This window comes from Tetrao urogallus (genome assembly GCF_951394365.1).
Source record: "Tetrao urogallus genome assembly, chromosome: 7".
NCBI classification, from domain to species: domain Eukaryota; kingdom Metazoa; phylum Chordata; class Aves; order Galliformes; family Phasianidae; genus Tetrao; species Tetrao urogallus.
Genome location: NC_136820.1, coordinates 46,945,146 through 46,957,908, shown reverse-complemented (window position 1 = coordinate 46,957,908; position 12,763 = coordinate 46,945,146). Strand labels below are relative to the sequence as shown.

The window sequence follows — 12,763 nt, the reverse complement described above, 5'->3', positions numbered from 1 at the left end:
TAATGTCTGGCGGGCACACGGAGCTCTTCTTCCATACACATATGGGCTTTAAACATTCATCTCCTCACGTTCTCTCCTCAGGACATCTCCCACTTGCTGAGCAGCACCTTTAAGGACCTGTACACTGGAGATATTATAGGGGCGGACATAGAGGCGAACTGGCTCAAGTCCCGAGGAGGAGATGATGCTTATCACGAGGCCTTTACAGAGGAGCTGCAGAAGGTACAAGGCAACATCCAGGCAGAGTTTGGAGCTCTGTTCGGGTTACTTTTCGTTACTTTGTGCAAGGCTTCAGCCTCGCCTATGTTAAAATAGGGGCAATACAGTGCAATGATGACACGCAAATTAATGATGGATTGATGGGCTGAGGGCAGTTGTATGAGGTTCAACAAGACCAAGTGCCAGGTCCTGCTCTACAGAACAAGCCCATGCATGGCTACAGGCTTGCAGCAGAGTGGCTGGAAGGCTGCATGGAGACAAAGGACCTGGAGGTGTTAGCTAACAGCCAGCTGGACATGAGCCAGCAGTGTGCTCAGGTGGCCAGGATGTCCTTAAGTTGTGCCAGGGAAGGTTCAGGTTGGATGTGAGGAAGAATTTCTCAGAAGGACTGGTAACACTTTGGCACAGGCTGCCCAGGGAGGTGGTGGGTCACCATCCCTGGAGGTGTCCTAGGAACATGGAGATGTGGCACTGAGGGATGTGGTCAGTGGGCATGGTGGGGCTGGGGTGATGGTTGGACTTGGTGATCGTAGATGACTTTTCCTTAACCTTAATGATTCTGAGACTCTGTTATTAATTTTAAGGTCTTTTATAACATAAGAGAGAACAAATCTGAATGCATCAATAAATGAACACATGAGCGCTCACAGCATGTTTTCAGTAATAGATGTGAATACTGATTTCTGATGCTGTGTGCCTGACCAAGATTTATTTCAGCTGACAGTACGTCTCCCACTTCTGTGTGAGAGCTGAACCTGTCACCCAAGGCTCACTTATATTGTCAGAAAATAAAAAAATAGGGCCCTTATGGGGCACAGTCTGTCTGATCCATTGGATTCATTGACAGTGGAGGGAACTCACAGTAAGCAGGACAGGAAGAAGCATGCAATTTTAGCTGAACGGACCCTGCTCTATTAAAAATAAGTAAATCAGTCAAATAGTTAAATCTTCTGACATAAAAGCTCCATGGAAAACTCATAAATAGGCTACAAGTGCTCTGACACCAACTGAGGTAAATGACAGACATTTCTCCTCATCTTTCACATATTCTTGTTGATACATGGGCAGTTGGATACTGCTGCTTAAACTAGCTCAAGCTAAATGAAAGTAGTGAAGGTGTTTTAGCATGACAATTTGTTCTTGTGAATTAATGATATTTTACCAAGCTCTGTCTACCACTCAGACAAATAGAAAACATTTCTCTGTAAGGAGATATTTAATATTTATTTGTGACGGGTTAAATTACAGTTATTTCTCCGTGTTGATCCTTGCTTATGACAGCTTGTAGCAGAGTATAACCGCCGACTGACAGAAGCTGATATAGTAGAAGAGAACATCATTCAGGCACAGGCTCGAGCAAAAGCTGAAGAAGAAAGGGCCCTAAATGTGCTTAAGGGAGATGCTGGGCAAGACTTCCACAAAATGGGATTACCACCAGGTGAGGATTCTGGAAATGCTCTCTCTCCCCATTATATGTGCCTGTAGTACCAGGAGATGAACACAACATTGGTCTGAAATCAATGATGGGGCTGTCACAAGGCTCATGTGCTTCTAGTTTAGCTTTACATCGACAGAGCAAGTTTGATTTTGAGCAGATATTCGAGGAAGGTAACATCTGCTTAACACTGTTAGAAATTAAATGACCAGGTTGTTTTCAGGGTATTAAACTTGCTGTCAATGGCTTACCCACTTAACTCACAACAAACATACACACCTTGCTATATATCAACAAGTAACAAAAATCGTATGTTTCCCTGTTGGCTGAACAGCTGAGTTTGAACTGAATTTAAAATTGTGGAGATGCATGTCCACATCCTGGGATTAAAATAATAGATTGTTTATCTATCCAAAGATATTGCCTGAGAGTGAGTTAAAAAGAGAGCAGAATTTTGGGTTGACTTTCAGGGGCTAAGCTTCAGTGCTTATCTTTGTTTTCATCTTTTGCTGTTGCAGTGGCATCTTCTTTTAGGTGGATTGTGGATAATGAACTTCTCAGAAAAAATCATTTAACCTGTCCTGATGATTACATCACTGATAAATTACCTGTTACTAGAGCACCAAAAGGTAACTTCTACAGAAGAGAATAATTGGGACTTTTTAGCACAACCTGCAAGAACTGAAGCATTGGAGGACACAGAAGATCTGAGTATATTTTTATAGAGCAATATATTCCAATATAAAAATTCCTTCTGCTTTAAAAGAGTGTAAAACAGCCTAAGGGGTATTAAAGGGACAGTGTCAAAACAGAATTGGTAAATTAAAATTATTGTCCTCTGGAATTAATGGGTTCATGAGTTTAAATTTAATGGTGGTCACACATTTGTTTGCAGTTCGGTATTAATTGTAACTTCTCTGCCTCTATTCAATTTCATTTGCATAGAGATGTAACTACATGTTGAATACGAAGTAGAGAAGTGGTTACATCAAGGCAAAAAACATTTTCAACGAGATAAAACTGTATTCTGTAGGTTGAGATTAAAATTTTCTGATTAGTCAGTATTTCAGTTTAATTTTCAAATTAAGAGTGTATAATCAATAGATATCAAGATGTTACAACCACAATATAAACAAGAGAGTTAGGCAAAGTGGGCAATGATAACAAAAGAGAATAAATGGAAGGCTTACCCTTCAGCTGGGCTCACCACAAAACACCAATAGAGGCAATCTCCAGAAGAGATCCTTCCCCCCTGGTAGCCAGCTCTTAAATAGGTCTAGGAGAGGTGGAGCCTGGCTCCAGCCCTTCTGGCAGCACAGGTGAATTGCCTTCAGCTGTGCTCCTCTGGCTGGCTCATGGCTCGCCTCAGGTGATCAATCAGAGGTTCAGGCCGTGACTCAGCAGTTCCCATACATAAGACTATTATGGAAATCTTTGGAACAATGTCAAGATTTCTTCATAGACCTTTCAGACTAAACTGTTGAATCAGAAATTCCAAGATTTGGGTTGTTTACCCACTGTAATTCAAAACAAAGTCAGTAATCTAAACAGGTATCCTCAATTTCACTCTTGAAGAATAAGAGCATGGATTGAAATGATCCCTCTTGTTTATGTCAATTTTCTGACTATCATTCAATCATCATATAGAACTTACTGTAAACCCAAGAGGATGCTCCTTTAAGTCTCACTTGTAAGATTAAAACAGCTTTCTGACAGTAATATAGCTTTCTTTCTACATAGCTTGTTTATCTGATACTTATAAAAGTTTTGTTATTAAATTACTTTGTTTCATTTGTGCAAAATAAGCAATAAATACAAATGAAATTTGAGAGGATTCACAGGGTATCATTTTACCATTGACAAGACCAAAATAAACTCCTATGCCTGTGCTTAGAATAAATGCTTATCATTCATGTTCTTCTCTTTCAAAACTACATTTTCCTGTGAATTACAGGAAAACCAGAACCTGGCTATGTCAAGGAGACATTCAGTTTTAAGCAGCGCATTTCCTCACATTCATGTGAACGGATGTCTGCACACCTCCAGAAAATATCTGGTCATCTACCAAGTGTTTCTTTATCCACATTAACTCTACCTTCAACTCCAGACTCTTACCACCAGACCAAAAAGACCAGTAAGGTACATTTAATGGATTTATTGCTTTTAGTCTGTCAGAATTGTAGGGACTATTGCTGATCCTGGGACAAAAAGTGAATGTCTTGCATTACTGATTTGGCTCCAGAATTTTTTCTCTTTGGTCTGCTAAGAACTGGTCTGGAGCACCTCTCCTATGAAGAAAGGTTGAGGGAACTGAGCTTATTTAGCTTGGAGAAGAGAAGGCTCTGGGGAGACCTCATTGTGGCCTTCCAATACTCAAAGGGAGCATATAAACAGAAGGGCTGTTTACGAGGGTGGATAGTGACAGGACAAGGGGAAATGGTTTTAAACTGAAACAGGGGAGGTTTAGGTTAGATATTAGGAGGAAGTTTTTCACTCAGAGGGTGGTGAGGCACTGGAACAGGTTGCCCAAGGAGGCTGTGCATGCCCCATCCCTGCAGGCATTCAAGGCCAGGCTGGATGTGGCTCTGGGCAGCCTGGTCTGCTGGTTGGTGACCCTGCACACAGCAGGGGTTTGGAACTGGATGAGCACTGTGGTCCTTTTCAACCCAGGCCATTCCATAATTCTATGAAAATAGAAATATATTTTTCTTTCAAGTTTCGATGCTTTCATAAGCCATGTACAGTTATCTTTTCCATTATCCTCAGAGTTTCGGTGTTAAATTTTGCATCACGATCTCATTGTTTTTTGAAGAAATCTAGTGCCTGGCAGAAGGCAGACTGGAAAGGCAGTCAGTGCAAAGCAGAGAGAGAAGAAGAGCGTGCTTACCTTGCCAAGCTTGAGAAAAGACAGAATTTTCTGAAGAATCCCCGCTTTTTCCCACCGAATGCTCTTCATGGAGGCAAATCTCTTGTCATGTCTCAAGGACAGGTGGAACAGATCATAAGCAGCAGAGAAGCAGAATGTAACACAGGGTAAGCAGTGTCTACATTTTATTGCTTCTGAGCAGGAACTCACGGAGTTCCATATAGAATTACTTTGGATTTACACATGTGTTTTTTAAGCTAAAATATCTGGCCTCTTACATTTTTTTTCCTAAAGTATACACTTTGAAAATGTTAATTTTGTCAATGTTCAAAGAACCAGCAGTAAAATAATGTCATTTTCTTTCTCTCTTTCTCTCTTTCTCTCTTTCTCTCTTTCTTTCTTCTTTCTTTCTTCTTTCTTTCTTTCTTTCTTTCTCTCTTTCTCTCTTTCTTTCTTTCTTTCTTTCTTTCTTTCTTTCTTTCTTTCTTTCTTTCTTTCTTTCTTTCTTTCTTTCTTTCTTTCTTTCTTTCTTTCTTTCTTTCTTTCTTTCTTTCTTTCTTTCTTTCTTTCTTTCTTTCTTTCTTTCTTTCTTTCTTTCTTTCTTTCTTTCTTTCTTTCTTTCTTTCTTTCTTTCTTTCTTTCTTTCTTTCTTTCTTTCTTTCTTTCTTTCTTTCTTTCTTTCTTTCTTTCTTTTTTTCCTTTTTCAGTGATACCTCATTTGTTCCTGTGTTTCTTGCCAATCCACCCACTGTTTTGTTCTCTGATTATAAAGTTGGCCAGGTTTATGAGGTAAGAAATTCTTTGTAGGGAATTTGTTTGGTCACTGGGAAGCATTTTGTCCTGCCACGATCTACGTATTTCACCCAATCTTTTGGCATCCCTCAGTTCAACAGAAATCTGAGCTTCTTCTTTATATTGATTTAATGAGCCTTTATCTTCTTCAAGATATCCCTTCACACATGCAACTAACACTAACTAAAGAGAATCTTTTCCAATCTCTACTTGGTTTTGGTAGTGTTTGATAGAGACTTCATTGAATAAATTGAGAAAAATGATCCGTTTCAGCTTTTGCAGTATTCCTGATTTCAAGGCCTGTCCTGATGATAAATGAGGTACTACTTGCAAAGCAATAGGGATTTGCAACCCTTATAATGAGTGACAGTAAACACAATGTAGTATTGTATTTTCTTTTTAAATGAAGATAACTGTAGAGCTACAGAACATCACTTCAACATGTCACCGTGTAAGAGTTATTCCTCCCTCTACTTCAGTGTTTGCCATTGGGCCAGGTGAGTGTTCTTTTTACTGCCTTTAAGATCATAAAACTTACTTAAAAGATCTAATGTATCTGCTTCAACAAAAGGTTTTCAGAGACTCTGTGCTTTGTACTGCTCTGGATAGTACCGTGATCTGCTCAGCTCTTTAGAAACTTAATGTTGTTTTGCATTTCTGGGACCATTCACATGCAACTCAAAAGCAGATTCAAAAGGCCTAATGAATTATTTGAGAAGATTAACATTAAAATCTTTGAAATGAGATGCATCTGATGGAATATCTAGACTGAAGCTTAGCCAAAACTCATCTAGGAACAGATTTAGCGTCCATTGAAATTAGTGTGAAGAAAGGTCAAGAAACAGCATAAATTGCAGCAAGAAAGATTCGGTTGAGGAAGAGCAATTAAAATATCCTTCCTACGTGAGAGGCATGAGATTAGACTAAGGGGATTGTGCTATCATGGTCAAAGCATTGTAGGAATGTTTGAAAGTTAAATGCACACCTGTAAATTTTGTTTTGTGGTAGAGGGAAACTGGGTAATAACATGTCCGTGCTTCTCCCCATTTTATTTCTGTACTTATGAGAAGCATATTTCAGACCAAAAAAAATTCTTCTGAGTTCAGTGGAAGATTGACATATGCACAGATTGCACTGGCAGGCCCTTTGTGGTTTTCATCAGCTTGACCTAGGCAATACATGGGGAGAGGTTACAGGCACCTTTCCAGAGAGACTCGTGATCAGGAAAACCTGCGCCAACTTTGGGAGGTTGTGATTTTTTACTTCTTTGCATTTTTTTTTCCAAGGAAAATTTCCAGGAAAGGGAGGAATGATTGCTCCTGGGATGACCTGCCAGTATACAGTCCAATTTGTTCCTGACAGTCTAGCAGATTATGAAGATCATATATTAGTGGAGACTCAAGTAGCTGAACCTCTCCTGATCCCAGTTCAAGCTAAAAGACCACCTCCAGTGCTAACACGTCAGTAATGTCCAATTCTTAAGTTTCTCTTATTTTAATTTTTTTTTATTTTATTTTATTTTATTGTTTCCATTTTATGTTGCAAAACAAATGTGGATAAATGTGGCAATGCTTTTTCTATGTTTTGCCATCCATCTCATTTTCACTCCAAATAGATTTCTTCGCTATTAAAATGCAATCCTGTCAATTTTTTCATCAATTATTTGTGCATGCCACGTGGAGCTCATTTCTTTCACTGTACTAGAGAAAGGAACTCTTCTATGATCATATCGTGTCAATCCTAAACTTCTAACTGTAAACATTAAGGAATTACTTTTTAGTTATAAATATTTGCTGTTATTCATTAATATTCACTCTGTGTTGCATTCAGTATATATTGATATGGCAGACCTGTTCTATTCATCTCCCAAATATTTAACCTCAGCTGCAACAACCAAGACAACTGTTCCACAACACTGCTTTTGTTTAAATACAGCCATCCTGTTACACTGATCTTCTTGAAAGATCACCTTACTGCCATCATGCAATGGAGTTTTTTAGTACGAAGCACCATTCAAATGTAAGATGAATGCAGAAATACACAACTCATACCATTTAACTTTCAAATTGAAAGAGCGTAAGACTTTTTAGGATGACATGCTCATATGTAGCATCATTGTCTTTAAAAAGTTGTTTAAGAACTAACTGGCTTTGCCATTTGCTACCTTTCACTATCTGTATAAATGATTTTCTGTGTTCCTCATTGCAGTGCCTCGTATTATAGACTGTGGTTTCTGCCTTGTTGGAGGAATAAAAGCAATAGTGTTTGCATGCAGAAATGAGGGATTTAGCACTGGGAAGTTCTGCATAATGCCACAGGAGGCCTGGCCACCTCCTAATTTCAGGGTGAGTGATGAGAAGGAAAATCAAAGAATCATAGAATTGCTCAGGTTGGAAAAGACCTTAAAGATCATCAAGTCTAACCACAACCTAAGCATACTGCTGTAGCTCTAACAACCCTCTGCTAAATCATGTCCCTGAGCACCACATCCAAACAGTTTTTCAACACATACACGGATGGTGACTCAACCACCTCCCTGGGGAGCCTATTCCTCAACAACCCTTTCTGTAAAGAAGTTTTTTCCTGATATCCAACCTAAACCTCCCATGGCGCAACTTGAGGCCGTTGTCCCTGGACATGGTATGGCATTGGTGCCCTGCTGTGAAGGCTTTTGAGATAATGATGGTAATGATGGCACCAAAGACTTGAGGCCTTGCTGGATACATCTGTACTGTCGCATTCTTTCAGGGATTCACATTTATTCTCCAGCCTAGTCTCCCCGTCTGTCCTCCTGCTTGCACTCTGACTCACGTCTGGGAGGAGTGGTCAGTTTGTTACTCATAAAGGGAACAGAAATGCAGTCAGTTCTAGCATTGCTTGAGCTGTTTCCCTGCCCATCAAAAATATCACTTATTGACCTGGCTGCACTTCCAGGCCCTAGCAGTCCTCTCCAGTACTGCTTTTTGTTTAGCTTGCTATCACAAAGCAGCGTCTAATGGTGTGGACAAAGATAAAATGTGACCAGTGAATTGGCCTTTCATGTGTTGGAAGTAAATGCTGTTGGAATACCTGATGTGCCAGGTTATCCCTCCTGAAATACTGCAGATCCAGCTCACAGTCATATGCACACAGAAACAGATACAGCTCCTGTGCTCAGGCATAACTGTTCCATAGAATGGCTTAGGGTGCAAGGGATCTTAAAGATCATCAAGCTCCACTCTCCAAAGCTATAGGTTTCTTCTGTGATGAAGTGTGTTAGAGCTCCTGACGTGAACATTTGTCTCTGGAGACAGCACCTTTCTTCCTTTTGCTTTCATCAAGGTAATTAGAAAACATGGAGTGTTCATTCTAGCTAAGTCCTGTACTTAAGCCACATACTTTAGAGATGTGTGAAATGGGAAGGGGTAGAACAGTGATGTATACCTCCTATTTTAGGTAACCCTTTATTGTGAAAACAACAAGCTGATTTAATTTTATCTTTTTTTCTTATTTTTTTTTTTCCCCCTGAAACTCTTAGGCTGTTGCCACTCTTGGTTCTGTGATACAGGATCCATTTGGGATCTATCCTGCTGTTTTTGAGCTAGCTCCAGGTCAGAGTACAATAGTGAAGGTTAGTATATACTGCTATGGAAAGTATTTGTAGTTTATAATATGTTAGGAAAACAGCATAATTTTATGAGGTCTGGACCCTGCAAATTTGAGTTTGTATGAACAAAAAATGTTTAAGACCTTTTGTGGAATTCTTCTGGAAGAATTGCAGCTGTGAGCCCTACAGAAGGGTCTTTCATGATAGCTTCTAAGTCTTACCTACGCAGAGATCAGCCAGGTTTTCCCCATCCAAAGAATCCCGTTAGAGAAAACAGGTATTAAAGAACACAGGAGTCCTTATTTTACTCCAGCTGGAGCATTAAGTTGAAGAAACTTTTCCTTTTGAGAGTTTTCTTGGAAAGATATTTTGGAAAACAAATTATTTCAGCATAGAGCAGCAGGTACAAATCTTTCATTTCTGCTCTGCTGTTTACTGAAAAAGATCCTGCAGCAGTTGTGCAGGCTGCCACATCTGCTTTCACCAACAGCCACGTTTCATCATTGCATCACTGTGGGGAGAGGATGAATGGTACAGGGAGCACAGCCAGCCTCCAACCCTGCCTTTCTCCAGTCCTGGCTGCTGCTAAAAGCATCGTGTCATGCAGGTGTGGGTAAAGGAGATGAGCTATTTCCTCTTCTCACTTCCCAGCTGCATTGCTTCAGGAGGGCCACACATGTGGAAGAGGAGGTGGATTTAACACGACAGACTTGTAGGCAGTAATGGATAACAGAAGAAGACATGGCACACGGTACCAGAGCCAAAGGTTGTGTAGTTTGGGACCTGAATCTTTTTTCTTAAGTGAATCTCAGGAAGAGCACACAGCAGCTGGCCCTGCTCACACTGCTGGAGCTTTACAGGCAGCATTGGCTTTGCTCAAGGAGGAAGAACTGATTGTGAGGGTGCAGTTTGTATGACTAATGTAATAAGCTGCCTCCAACTACAGGGACTACAAAGGCAGCCTGTGGTGACCGACCAGATACACATATGTAGGTGTAGTTGCCCAGAAGGCAACTATTTCTTTTGGGCCTGTGTTAAGGGAACTTGGCTCTGTCTGCTTCTTGTAAATGTAGGATTATGAAGTCATTAATCACAAGGACTGTCTGTTACTGAGCACTTATAAATTTAAGTTTATGACTTCCCGGAGAAAAGCCAGGTATGGACATCACTATTGCCCTTTTCTCTTTCAGGTAGTGTTTTTCCCTTCTTTGCCAGAAGTCTCACAACGAACATACACCGTTGTTTGTGACAACTGCCAGGTCAATGATATCACAGTCACAGGTTTGTTCCTAATGTCCTTCTAACACTGCAGATCCTCATAATGTGAGTGGTGATCAATGGCCATATGGGTGTGAAGCAAATTTGGGGCATATCTTGGGTTAAGGAGAGATGGGCAGTCTTTGGTTGACAAATGAAACCAGTTTAAATTATTGCAAATGGTGAGTGCTTGTCCTCTGATGTACTTGTGAGTACTGTGGCGTTAGGCTTAACTTCAGATCCATACAATCACCACAGGTATTTCATTCAGTAAACTTTAATAATGCTTTTGCTGCTTATTCTTGTTATATTGGGAGCCACATGATCAACCATTACAAATGCTCTGCTGTCTTCAATGAAACAATGCTGATGTAAATGAGCTGTGGCCATGAAATCCCAATCTGTTAAGATCATAAAGTGAGGATCTCAACTGGTAGATGGCAATAATCAAAACAACACCAGGAAAACACTGTACTGAGCTCTGAAAGTTGAGGAAACACCATACACAGTCAGGATATAATCAGTAATGGCCACTGCTGACATTTGGTGTTCATGAGTAACATAGTAAAGTTAGTAGCCAGATGGTAAACAATAATACCTATTTATTTCTTCAAGGGGTTGGACAGCTGATAGCTCTGGAGCTTCTGCATGTTACTGGCGGAGAAAGCAGCCCTGAACCTGGTGAAGTCACTGATGTAATAGCTCAGCACCTCATACGATTTGACCCCCAGAACCCACACACCACCACACAGAAGAACTTGGTTATAAGAAACTCTACGTATGTAACCACTACTAATAGCATAAAGTTCTGCAGTTGGAGCGTACTGGTATGGATCTCATTTGTGATGCCATACTCTCTCAGACTGCAGAAGTCTTCATGTGCTTGTTGAACTTCGTGTGGAAGCTTTTTGCTTTGTTGTCTAGAAATTAAGGTTCAAGGATATGGTTCTAAGACAAGGATGATTGCAGAAGTATTTAAGAGGGTCGTCTAGGTTTTACCCCATCTAACTTTGCGTGCCTACAATGTGTATTTGTACAGTAGAATTAAACACCCTGTCCCTAGAGGTGTTCAAAGCCAGGTTGGATGGAGCCCTGGGCAGCCTGGTCTGGTATTAAATGGGGAGGTTGGTGGCCCTGCCTGTGGCAGGGGATTGGAGCTTCATGATCCTTGAGATCCCTTCCAACCCTGGCCATTCTGTGATACATGCCTGTCTAGCTAAGCAGCTATACACCTGTCCTTTCATAGAGCGGGGGAACAGGATGCAAATCTGGACTGAATGTAGGCACCTCCCATAGAATGAGACAGTGCATCCTGGACTGCACCAGATCTCCTGTTTAAAAAAGGAACCCAGTGTGATTAGCTCAGGTTAAAATGTTCATGATCCCAACTGTTGTCCCCTAATAGATGTAAATATAAGCTCTATTTGAAGTCAAAGAATATGTCCCTCTGTAATTACATTGTACTGAGCATGGTAAAATACTGATCACTGTAACAATAATAATACTCTAATTTGCATGATTCTGATAACCAGAAGCTGCAAGCCAAAAGGGCAGTGAGAAGTTCAGTGCTATTTCTAGATACACTCATGTAAATCACTACTTGCTGCAGTACATTTCTGGGATTTTGCCTGGCCTGGAAGCCAAACTGCATAGTGCCAGAACACTGCTGTTTGGGCATAAGTATGTCTTGGTGAACTAGATGCTGTATCTAAAGAAGGAAGTGACTCTGTCAACTTCCATCTCCTAAAGAATTTTCTCTGCTTTAGGATCATGACAGCATGACAGCATTTGCCATGGTGTTAGATTTGTGTTAAACAAAGCTGGACAGTCTTAGACTGAACTCAGTAAAGAGAAAACTTAATGATGCTATAGAAAGTGATACAAAGAGTTGTTCAGTTTTTTGTCATTATTTTCATTTTGAAACTCCGCTGTCCTTTCTCCACTTTCTAAGGCTAAGTTCTTGAGGTCAAAATGAACAAGGTTTTAAAACTATGAACTCATCCCATGGGATATACTTCTGCTGAAACAACCCAGTTAAGCAACACTTTCTGGATTACTGCTGTAATCTTTGCTGGAGCCCCAGTTTGTTGACACGTTACAAACCAGACCTTGTGTTTGGATTAAATTCAGAGTGTTATGTAGATCATTAGCAGTGATCCAATGCAAACATACTGATATCAGAAGGAATGGTCCTGTTAATTTCAAATTCTTGAAAAAAGAGTTTTAGCGTTCCTTAAAAGTTGCATTACATGATGAATTGCATGAATCATAGAATCACAGAATCACAGAATGGCCAGGGTTGGAAGGGACCTCAAGGATCATGAATGTCCACCCCCTGCCACACGCAGGGCCACCAACCTCCACATTTAATACCAGGCTGCCCAGGGCCCCATCCAACCTGATGTTGAACACCTCCAGGGATGAGGCATCCACAGCCTCTCCAGGCACTCTCTCTGTGAAGAACTTCCCCCTGACATCTAATTTAAACCTTCCTTCCTTCAGCTTGAAATAAGAAAGCATAAAAATCTCTTGCATAAATATATGTGCATAACTTCCTTCAATATATTAGCATGTTCTCCTGTGGAATTTAGGTACTCCTCCTGTGCTG

The 12,763-nt window shown here is 40.5% G+C and overlaps 1 protein-coding gene across 1 annotated transcript in view; it reads left to right on the top strand.

Annotated features, from left to right (window-relative positions):
- Nucleotides 1-12,763, top strand: part of DLEC1 (DLEC1 cilia and flagella associated protein) — a gene marked incomplete at both ends in the record, with an annotated part of 36,559 nt that overhangs the window by 34 nt on the left and 23,762 nt on the right. The window contains 12 exons of the mRNA XM_079538154.1: nucleotides 82-222; nucleotides 1,501-1,657; nucleotides 2,173-2,283; nucleotides 3,609-3,793; nucleotides 4,467-4,687; nucleotides 5,228-5,309; nucleotides 5,722-5,809; nucleotides 6,599-6,772; nucleotides 7,521-7,657; nucleotides 8,830-8,926; nucleotides 10,093-10,179; nucleotides 10,771-10,933. Coding sequence (XP_079394280.1) covers nucleotides 82-222; nucleotides 1,501-1,657; nucleotides 2,173-2,283; nucleotides 3,609-3,793; nucleotides 4,467-4,687; nucleotides 5,228-5,309; nucleotides 5,722-5,809; nucleotides 6,599-6,772; nucleotides 7,521-7,657; nucleotides 8,830-8,926; nucleotides 10,093-10,179; nucleotides 10,771-10,933 — 1,643 coding nt within the window. The remainder of the gene's footprint in view (nucleotides 1-81; nucleotides 223-1,500; nucleotides 1,658-2,172; nucleotides 2,284-3,608; nucleotides 3,794-4,466; nucleotides 4,688-5,227; nucleotides 5,310-5,721; nucleotides 5,810-6,598; nucleotides 6,773-7,520; nucleotides 7,658-8,829; nucleotides 8,927-10,092; nucleotides 10,180-10,770; nucleotides 10,934-12,763) is intronic.